General features: G+C 36.9%; 1 protein-coding gene across 1 annotated transcript in view; it reads right to left on the bottom strand.

Annotated features, from left to right (window-relative positions):
• Positions 1–9,074: 9,074 nt before the first annotated feature.
• Positions 9,075–11,939, bottom strand: part of LOC101848654 (early endosome antigen 1) — a gene marked incomplete in the record, with an annotated part of 47,732 nt that continues 44,867 nt past the window's right edge. Inside the window, 1 exon segment of the mRNA XM_005095835.3 lies at positions 9,075–11,309. Within this exon segment, the coding sequence (XP_005095892.2) occupies positions 11,181–11,309 (129 nt within the window).

The raw sequence follows: 11,939 nt of genomic DNA, 5'->3' as shown, positions 1-11,939 counted from the left end.
CACAATCACCTAACTGTAACATACCAAAATACGCTCTCTCTCTCTCTCTCTCTCTCTCTCTCTCTCTCTCTCTCTCTCTCTCTCCTCTCTCTCTCTCTCTCTCTCTCTCTCTCTCTCTCTCTCTCTCATACACACACATCTTCACTACCCTTGGAAATGCATTTTACGAAAGAGATGTTTGTATAAAAGTAAAAGTAATCCCCCCCCCCCACACACACACACACTCTCACCCCAGCCTCATTTGTCCCGCCCCCCTCCATGATCAAATGATGGGTATTGTCAACATAAAATTTTCCTGATTTACCGGGTAGTTAAAAATGAAGGTAGGAATAAACCAATAACAAAAATTAAAATAAATTGTAATGTAGCACACTTTATTTTTCTTACAGCGGAGCCTTACGGGATTTAGCTCTAGCAAAGCTGTCAATTATTGGTTCGTAGTCCAATTTTCGCTCTAGACTGGCCTCTCCAAAGTTCCAAGACTTTTGAGTCTGTCTTGACACATTGTGGACGCAAAATGTTTTTCACCCGAGAAAGGGTACTGAAGGAACGTTCAGCTTGCGCAACTGTGACTCAGTGTGACAGTGACAGGCAAGGTGCAGAAGATTCTCAACGTTTGGAAACAAGGCATCCAGTTTCGGGGAATGAAGTCTGTTTAGCAACTGAAGAGGCGGCAGTACATTTTCTCCAATATTATTCGCTGAATGAATCACTTTCAAATGTTCCAACTCTTGCGCAAAGGTCTGCTGATGCATCCACTGCATATTCCGTGTGCAATTTGTTTGCAAGATCACGAATAACGACGACTTCCTCTTGGGGATATTTCCACAAAACACTAAATAACTAATCGAGTTTTGTCACTGCATTATATCTACACCTGTCGTCAAATTTCCAGGAAGGCAGTCAATGAGGACATAAAAAATGTCATGTTTGAATTTGTTATCGGGATTATATTCCATTGGTAGTCTGTTAAATCTTCTGTCTCGTCTGCAAAAAGCTTCCTTTTCGCTTTTGTCGTTTTGCTTTTTCGGCGAATGAATCCTCAATGTCATAGTTGTGCTGGGTGCTGCTACTAATTTGGACCCACTCAAGTAAGATTGCGTCCCATTCATCTCGTAAGCTTTTCAGATCTTTAAACAGACTATTGATATTTGCCACCTCAACGTCAAGCGTCATATCTCGTGCTTGAAGCACACTCTATTTCTGTGAAGATTTTGAGCCTAACAGAAGCCATTATCACACATTCAAATGATGCAAAGTACTTAAGAATACCAATCAAATCTGACCGTGTTTCTGGGGTGAGGTTCATTTGAAGAATTCAAAGTCACGTCTGTCACTTTTGATGCACAACATTGGATGAATTCATTTTGACTTTCTGGTGATAGATAGTGAACTTGTAGGGGCTTTTCTTCTTTTTGTGATTTTTCAACTTTTGTAAGATACTCGGCAAAGTCCTGTGAAGTTGTCAGATATACAGCTCAACTAGCTTACTTTACTTTTACTTTTATCCGCCGCTTATACCCTTTCGGGTGTCTCGGGAAGAAAGAGACGCCTCTCTGCCACCAGTCGGAGAGCTCTGCTTTGGTCAGATAAGCGTTTAACGGCAGATGTAACACAATTGGGTCATATAATTGCCAATGTGTTACAAGAGAGTAACAAACATAAAAAAGAAGCAGGAATGATAAAGATGTTTGATAGTAAAGAAGGAGGAAACGAGACCAGAGGTCCCGCCAACCATCCACATGTCATCTCTGGGAATTCACTTAGTTGAGATGTTCTATATTATCATTATCCTCATCATTATTACTTCTTTCATCCTCTTTCTTTTTCTTAGCACAGTTCTGGACAACAATGTGCGACTAACCTTCTCTTAAATAAAGCAAACAAGAAACAATCAAAGTCGATTCAAATATTTATTTTTTTAATAAATGAGACGCAATACACAGCATCCATAATTTTGAAAAAAAGAAAAAAAAACCATGATAGCACTTCATTATTCTAGGTAATCCGTAATGTTTTATAGTGGCCACAAAGACAGTACGTTATAGATATGCAAAACTACATCATGTCACTGCTGTGAGTTGAAGAAACGCCTTTTTCTATTCACGGCAGTTTCGGGATAAAGATGTTTTTCTGTCAGGGTAACCTTTTGAAAAAGGTGTTCTTCCGAAATTTGAATTTTAACTTATTAAAAAACTAGCCACAATTTCACTTTGATTTTCTCACACATTTAGCAAATTCAAAAATTTAACACCAGAAATGAAAAAAGGCGTTTTGTCAGCTTACGGCAGATTAGATATGCGGTCATATGTTACAGACAACCACAATTCATATGTTCACTACATACACGTGGTAACAAATAAATGACCACCGCAATGTCAGACAGTATATTCCTGGTAATACATTACAGACCATCATACTGTTACATATTAGATACAAGGTCCTACACCAAAGACCACCACAATCTCACCTTACAAAAGAAATAACAATCACAGGCACCCGTTACTCTACATCAGCTAAAAACCTTTGAGCCTGTGATGGCAACACATCACGTATTCAAGCATCTGCAACATGAGAAAGTGCTTTGCACATACAAAACAATGGTGTCTCTCATTTCCTTTATCATCATCTTTCAATCCTGAACAATAATACAAAAAAGCATGAAAGCGTCTGTAGTCTTAACAAAAAGTATTTTAATTTATAAAATGGAAGAGAGACGAACTGAATTCATTTTCGACCCTGTCATTGTCAGACTATTTAACCATACATAGACAGTTTATATCGCTGCTTAAGAGGAGCAGCATCAGACAGCCCAGACATTTATAAATCCACAGATAACGTTCACTGTGTTTTCCCTATTTGAACATTCATGAATTCCCAACATGTATTACATTTTCAAAACTCCAGAAAACACAGATATTGCTTTATTTTCTCGTAATGTAACAAAACTGGTGCAAAAATAGAGAATAACTGGTTAAGAAGAAAATTGTGAATGTAATGTAAATAGAAAATGTATGTTCATCAATATTATGTTTCTTCTTCAAAATTGGAAAATGTGGTACATATAGATCGATAGGCCTCATCAACACTGCGAAACGACATGACCAGAATGTCATTATTCTCCCCCCACCGAAAGACTTCTTGTTGAAAAGATAAAAGCCAGAGGAAACAGAAAAGTACAGTCGAACCTGCTCTAACATCGATCTGTTCAAAACAATCACCTGTACAAACGCTCATTTCCTACTTCACCCAATGAATTTTTTTCTATATACAGTATAAAACGGATAGCTTGAATTTGTCGGGACCGGCCTCGGTAGTTCGAGGGATCCGTATTTTGAGGGATATCTTACTAAGATAAAGAAGAAGAAAAAAGGGGACAGCAGGCACAATTTGACGGATGCGGGACACCGAGTCTTCTGTGTACGACCCATTCCTGTTATACTGCATATATATAATAATGACACTTTCCAAAATGTCCACCTGTCTATGACAATCCCTTTTCTTCTTGACAATGTGTACCGTCTTGGACAATTTCCACTGCAGTTTATACTCAGCTGTATCACAACAAAATTTTAAAACTTTTTTTCTCCATCCTGAACAACTGATCCACTGATGATTCTTTTCCTTCAAGCACCTGATCTGAAACAGGCATCTGCAATCATGGTACACCACTCATTTCTCTCCTGGAGTACTTCCAAAAACCCTCAGTATCCTATCTTTTTTTTTCTGTCACCACGCATTTGTTCAAACCAAGTTCAGTAAGTAACTTATTGTTAGTCTACCTCGGCCTCTTTCGCCTTCTAACATTTTCTCGTGAAATGATGCCCAAATAAATATAACTGGGAACATCAGACTATACATAGACTGACTCATTTTACCAAAGCCTAACAAGCAAATCAGCGAAATAGTCTAGCCACTTATCAGGGATTTTTCACAGGATCAGGCAAGACAACGGCCTGAATAAGATGAGGGAAGAGACGAATCAGAGAGGATCACAGTCAGGAAAAGGCAGCACGAACAAGCAGCAACACTTGGCAACAGTGACAACAGCAACAGTGACAACAGCAACAGTGTCAACATCAAGAGTGACAAAAGAAACAGCAACCGTAACAACAACGACAGACGTACCAATCTTCACACTATATCTAGCAATTCTAACATGTAATTTCTTAAAACATTCACTGAAACCCTTCATCATTTTCTCATGCCTCCTCCTGGGAACACAATATGAGATGAAATAAGAAAGAAAAAACCTGGAGTAAAAAAAATGTATCCATCTACTCTTGAACCCAAACTTTCAACAGCAACAATCCATGCAAGTTGACAGTAACAATGTACAGAAAGTACATTAAACAAAAATGAGAAGGTGCAGATTATGCTTAAGAATAGATCTATGTTTCTGACAGTTAAAAAAAAGTTAAACAGAGAATTAGATCTTAAAGTCGCGATAAATGACTTAATACAAAGAAGATGACCAAAACAATATTATCTACTGGGCTGGAGAAAAGAGAAAAATGAATTAATAAACCCCTCACGTAAACTTAAAATCATTCAGAAAATATAAATTCAAGTACATGTGATAGTGCTCAAAATTCATTTGCTAAATATCACTCCAGATCGAATCTTTTTCGCTTTCAAGAACGGGCCGTATAAAATATTAACCCTTCCAGCCCCAGCCATTTTAGTGCACTCCCTAACCCCAGTCCCAGCCAATACAGCAGTATTTCAGAAAGAGAGGTCAGCATTCTAAAAAGTATGTTGCATCTTTGTAATGAGGTTTAGATAATAACATATAAATGAGCAAATAGATCTACTAAGAAAACAAGTTTAATTACGTTCGGTAAGTTTGAAAAATATGCAAATTTGGTTCCCCCGAAACTGAGAATATACACTCTTGGGACGGTGGGAAGTACAAACGCTGCTGAAAATATACGCGCATGGGGCTGGAAGGGTTAATCAAAGCATAAGCTTTCACAGCAAGACTCATCCTCTTGAACCACCACAGGAAATCATAGGAGCTCAAAGAGAGAAAAGTTCATATTTCTTTAGATTATGAAAGAATTGAACAACTCATCTGTCTGAGTAAATGGGTAAACTCTCAAGAAGTGAAACCAATGGTCCAGTCTGTAAGCCTCAATTCTCTATATAGAGGGGTGTCAAAAACATTAACAATATTTTGCTACTTATGATGAGCAAACTTTCTGTACTTATATTTGTTTGAAAGGCACTTATCAAAACATTCTCGAATGTCCCCGCTTACAAGCTGAAGAGGAATAAAAGACCACAGCAAGAGTCCTATCTAGCATGATATCACATCATAAACAATTTGAGACTTCACAATTATTGCTGCAGTCAACTGTTGCTTCCCCTCACATTCATTAAAAATTCCAAAAGAACATGTTATATACAAATGAGAAAATCAAAACCAAAGAGAATTAAAATGAGACAAATTTTGATATTTCAGCCCATTTTTCAAGTATCAACCCATCGCCTGTCACATTTTACTCACTCCGCACACAAAACTACAGCAACAAAAATATTATAGATATCTCAGTGGAATGTTGATGAAATATCATTTCACATAACGCAACCAATGTGTATTATATTAAACTCAAAACTACTTAGCCATAGATAGTATTATTATATTCAGCCAAACACAAAAAAACTACCTAGACACACTATACACCTGTAGCAGCACTATACAGCCACATGCAACACAAGAGCAACCTGGAATGAAATCATTACAATTTAATTACTTGAAAAAATAATGAATAATATGATCATCTCATTCAACTCGCACATTAGTGTGTTCACAAACTGATTCAACTATCTGATTCTGTTCTTTTACACACAACTTCTACACTAGACCCCCGTTTGCAATCCCAGTAAACACTTCAATGTACAGTATGCTACTATATTCACTAAATGAAAGTGTACGAGGATCAAACTTTCACTTGTAGAGAAACAGTTGACAGTGCAGTAAAGACATTGCAGTGAGAACAAAAGGAAGCGAAAATATTGCAACGACGACATTTTTAGAATATGCCACATTTCTTTAAATAGAACACATACCCTTAGCATAGAACTATGTGAATGTACAAGGTTATCTGTAAAAGAAGAACGCCCACTAGATCTAATAATCTTGATCTAAAACACGTTTTTGTCAATATAAACCACAAACTACTATACCAGTAGCAGTTTGACTTTTTTTTTTGCTCTCACAACAACAGAAAGAGAGGATTGGCAAGTGCTAGGTACAGACTATTCACACTGGTTGTAAAGATCTACAAGAGTTGAATGTAATCACAGAAGCCACATCACCATTTGCAAAATCACTTATCATGATATAACAGGCCTTATGAAGAAAAAGGAAACTCAAAATAATAAAAACTGCAAACACCCCGTTTTACAACCATGGATATAAAAAAGGTCTGTGTCACATTGTTTCTTTCACATCGTCAGTGTTGCAATCAGACAGAGAAACAAAAAACCCCAAAACAACCAACCCAAAATATTACAGGAGTTATTTCGCTGATATAATCTAAATTCAGTATTGAAACTGTTATTTCTAAACCCCAGAAATTGAAAGAAAGAATATACAATTTTGTTACTTATTTTCCAAACAAAACCTTGAAACTGATTTATCTAAACATCGGCAATCAAAAGAAAGAATATTTCTAAACCTAATCTCATGACGGATATTTCTAAACGCAATCTTCAGAACAAGTTACAGCGTAGAGGGAAGTAACCCAAATTTTACAGTTAAATTTTAAAGCATAACAAATTTTCAACATTTGAACTGATTAAACCACAACTTTTCAATTCTGAACTACTACAGGGAGATCTCAGCTGGCCCTGAGGCTGACATGAGCTAAACCTGAGCCTGTTACTATGCTCAAACCTACTCTTATGGCCACCTGCCCAAAACAAGTAGCCTACCTGTACAAATGACCACTTTCCACTTCCCCCCTTGCGTTACTTCAATATAGATAGATATAGATATATATATTATATTATATATATATATAAATATATATTATATTATATATATATATATATATATATATTATATTATATATATATATATATATATATATATATATATATATATATATATATATATATATATATATATATCATAACGACACTGTCCAAGACATCAACTTGTCTAGAACAACCACTTGTCTTCTCAACAACGGGCAGCCGTCTTGAACAATTTTGACTGTATTTGTAAAGGTACACAGATTGGATGCAACACTGACGACATGGAGTATCGCATACTGGCAAAGTGAGCCTACCTCCATGATAAAATCATAACATTTTATGGACATAACAGATATCATTAAAGCAGAATGCTAGTTCTGATCATAACCCTAGTTATGCAACAAAGCAAACAGCCTTAATGACCTGGCTGTTCTTTCTTCTATATGATGCTGAGTTTTTAGAGACAAAAAATGTAGTAAAAAAATACACATGTACAGAAGTATACACCCTTTCCATAGAAACAACGGTCACTATTTGTAACCGGTATTGTAACGCTTCAAATGTCAGTAGTGTGATAGGCAGCTATAAAAAATACAAATAAAAGTTACTATTATGCAGAGTTAAAGATACTTAAAAATCTGCTCTAAAATTTTAGAAAGTTTACAATGCATTATAAAACAAAATTGCTAACAAGAGAGAAGAGGAAGGAAAAAGAGAAATACATATAGTTTTTTTTTAAAGACTATTTTTGAGCACTTGTGCTGAGTTTTGTAACATCAGACACTTAGATATCTAAAACATGAGGACTAAAAACTAAAAAAACCCCCGTCTAACCAACATTATGAAATTGGAAAAAATGATATATAAAAACAAAGGAATGGGAACAAACAGAACGGAGTCACAAATTTTTCTGCTGTCCGCATTCATTAATATGCAAAATGAAGACAACAAAAATCACACCATCCAATACATAACCAAGAAAGGATTGGCACAAAATTGGTAAATATTTACAAATTATGAAAGATTGCGCACTACAGACTGTTCCCGCCTCCATCTAAAATATTATAAAAGCCCTTAAATATATTGTTGGCGACATGATCTATATTATTGAGGGTTCGAAACTATATATTTAAAACATAATCAAACAGTATTGTATCAAGTATGCAAGAGCAAAAGCAAAGATGGTTTCTAGAAGAACTTCTGTTTGAGAAAAGAAACAAAAAGTGTTCATTGTTTGTTAGAATTGAAGAGAAACACTGAAAAAAAGCAAGACAGACGGAGGAAAATAATGGATGAAAATAACAGTGAAAGAAAAGATAAAAGGACCAATCAGCAACACCTTTCAGCTACCTCAACAATTTCAGCAATACCAGAGGCCTTATCTATAATAATACTAGGCATGAATTAGGGGATTGAGAGAGAGAGAGAGAGAGAGAGAGAGAGAGAGAGAGAGAGAGAGAGAGAGAAAAGAAGCAGATCAAAGTTTATTTGTGGCACGACAATGGAATCAGGCTCTCGTCAATTTTTGGGCATATGGAGTTGATGGCATGATCTTAAGGCCTGTCCATTTTCCTTATTTTGGGAGAAAATAATATCCATCTATGTTGAATAGAAGTCGAGAATGTGTGATTGAAGGAGGAGAGGGTCATCTGGTTTCAGAGGTAAAATTAGGGAGAAAATGGCCGCCAAAGTTGAGTTATTTCTTTGGCTTGAGAGTCCGTGGAAATTGAAATTTGCATTTCTTCTGCCTTTAATCAACGTGTTTCAGTAAAATCTACACAGAAATGTGCTCTTTAATGGGCATGAAAGGTGTTGAACCAAATAACAAAATTAAAATGCTATAAAACTTCCCAAACTTGCTGGAAAATGCAAATTTCTTGACTTTCATTATTTTGACGAGCACCTGATTTTACCACTCTGCCTCACATTTTATAACGAAAGACAAGCATGGCCCTGATGCAAACAAGTGAGAAAAAAGAAAAGTTAAAAAAAAATTTTTTAAATGGTGAAGTGAAACAATCTGAAGGGAATAAATCTGATTAAAGCTCACAACCCTTAACGCTGTATAAAATTGTACTTTCACAAACTCATTAAAATGCGCAAGCACAGATTTTTTAATGCCAAGTCGCCAAAAATATTGCTTTCATTTATCACACAAAGTGATAACATTACTGACAGATAAGAAAGCTCAACTGACCAATCAAAAGTGACAGGAATCAATACCCTACGGAGCTACGCCAGAGAACAAAGGTCAAAGACCAATTACTGAGACTGCAGAAAGTGGTTAAAAACCAAGGGCTGGAAACAACGTTTATATATATTCAAACCAGAATACAATGGCAAAGTTGATGGTAACATATTGAGGGACAGAGGCAGGCAGTCACCTGAGCGAAAAATAACAAGCATTTTAATATCTAAATTAAACTTTTGAATACAAAGAATTACAAGCTGTTTTTTACGACAGCATTAACTGGACTGGTACCAGGAAATCTAAGGCAAGATCCCGTAAACAGACTGTCAAAATCATACATGACAATTCTTTTGTAAATTTTCATTAGTGAAGGCAGTGAAAAATTTGAATGCGAAACAGGACATTTCCTGGTTACAGTATTTAAAAAAGGACAATGCCAAAAAGATAATCCATTAATTAACTGAGCATCACAGTACTGGGAGAAATAGGGCAGATGTCTGTGTTTGGGACAATACTCGGGGACTAAAAAAGTAACAAGAATAGGAAAATGGACATTGTCTAGACTGCTTCAGCAAACAATAAAGTCTTCACGATACAGCACACAAAAAGGAAAGATCACAGTACCCATCATTGGTTCTTTTTCCTGTTTCACTGATTACCATTCACCTGCAAGTTTTTGCTGCTAAATATCTTTTGTACTGGCAACGATTTCCTGCCTTTAGTATAGTCCCAAGGCACATTTCACTGGCCTACAAATAAAATTTGACAACTCTAAAATGAACCATTCACACAATTTTCGGAAACCGCAGTGGATATATCCTTGAAAAAGATGATATTCTTGAGCCAATCATTAAAAACAGCACTGAAAGTGACAGCGGATTTATTACATGTATAGTATAGGCCCTTGAATATTAATTCATTATGATCAAAGACAGAAATTCTTGATAACTGAAACTCAAGAATATTTCTACCAGTGTCCAAACAGATAGTGGTAAGGTAGCGAGCTGTGAACAAATAATACCTTCAGAGGTTTCTTATTATTCCCAAAAAATGGAAAAGAAAAAACAAAAGCTTGTGACTGGAGGACGTCACTGGTAGTTCAAACTTCTTTTCTTTCCCTCTGTTGTTTCTGTTTTCTTACTTTTTCTTCCAGGAAAATGACCATTAATGTGTCAAGGCGCTTGTCCTTATTCAAACTCGAAACAAATTCAATACACACAAAAATGGTGATTGCCACAGTTCTGATCCCTATTTGACTCTCGGACGGACATACCATACATTGACCATCTGAGTACCTTATCCGCGCACTACCAGTATAAAAAGAGAATAGTTGTAAAGTGCCAAGTGCAGGCTGTAGAATATGCATTATATAAATGTAATTATTATCAGTTATTATTGTTACAGCTTCAGATGTTTTTGCACCAGAAACCAACATATTCACTAACAGTACAGTACTCTCTCTAAGGGCGCCAACAGAGTATTCACAGTAAAACAAAAGTGGAAAGAATATTGGGAATGTGACAAGCTTTGAGCTTCACACAGACGGCATCATGCGTCACTTCTAACGCTTCAAAAGCTGGGAAGCTCTGGACAAATGAGAGGACATGAAAAAACACATGTCATCACTGATGCAATTAGAGGAATAAGTTACGGGATAAGGAAATGGAGTGAGCAGGGGTGGGGTTATTTGGGGTTCGGTAGGGGATAAGCAAGGAGCGTGTTCCCAAGGTCTGTGGATGGCGTGGGGTGGGATTGGTTGGGGTTGGGATAAAGGGAAGGAATGCGTTCCGAAGTTTGTGGGGTGGGCTGGGGTTGGGCAGGGTAGGATGGGATAGGGTGAGGATGGTTGGAGTTGGGTGGGGGAATAGGCAAGGAATGTGTTCCCAAGTTTGTGCAGTTGGATGGGGTTGGGTGGGGTAAAGGCAAGGAGTGTATTCCCAAGTTTGTGGGGTGGCGCGGGGTGGGGTGGAGGGAGTCAGGGTTTGCCGGGGCGAGGGGAGTTGGTTCACTTCCGGGAGTTTATTTCTTGATAGCACGAGTCACAAACACGAGCTGGTTTCTTGGCTGTGGGGACCTGAGCTGTCTTGCTGGAGCATTCATTGCAATAGATGTGGCCACAGTTCCTGCAGTGATGCTGGATGAAACAAACAAAAGAAAGAACAACTTTGAAAGTTTGGAGAGTTTGAGTTGAATCTGAGAAAAGAGAAGCACATTTGGTAATTTTTAATGTTTTTTTTAAAGTAGAGTTTTACACCACTTGCAACACAATCAGGTCATATAACTATAAGTGCAGAAGATTAGAGGTGTTACAAGAGAGTGACAAGCACAAAAGAGGAGGAGGAGAGAAAAGGATGATAGATGTTTGATAGGATAGAAGGAGCAAACCACACCACAGCACCTGCTAACTGCCCATTAACAGTAATTTAGATTTGCATGGGTAAGCAAAAACACATTGACAACATAACGGTCATTTAGAGCAAGGAAAAACCAAGAGACGCCAAAACAGACAGATAAAAAGCAGAATAAAAAAAAAAAGAAGTAGAATCTACACATGGTTCCCTCCAATCATCTACACAGGCAACCTTGCAAAGACTCATTATGAAGGGCAAAAATGACAAAGACTAAGCAATAAATGACCAGCTTTGCTCCACGTCTGGTATGAGTTTTGCGTCTCTTTCAAAATTTTGGTTTTTTAAAATATTCATCCTCGAAAGCACAGAGGTACATGAACGCACTTGTGAATATTTTATACCTCCATCAACAC

This window comes from Aplysia californica, unplaced genomic scaffold (genome assembly GCF_000002075.1).
Source record: "Aplysia californica isolate F4 #8 unplaced genomic scaffold, AplCal3.0 scaffold00114, whole genome shotgun sequence".
Classification (NCBI taxonomy): Eukaryota; Metazoa; Mollusca; class Gastropoda; order Aplysiida; family Aplysiidae; genus Aplysia; species Aplysia californica.
Note: the sequence above shows the minus strand (reverse complement) of the source record. Positions and strands in the feature narration are given on the sequence as shown.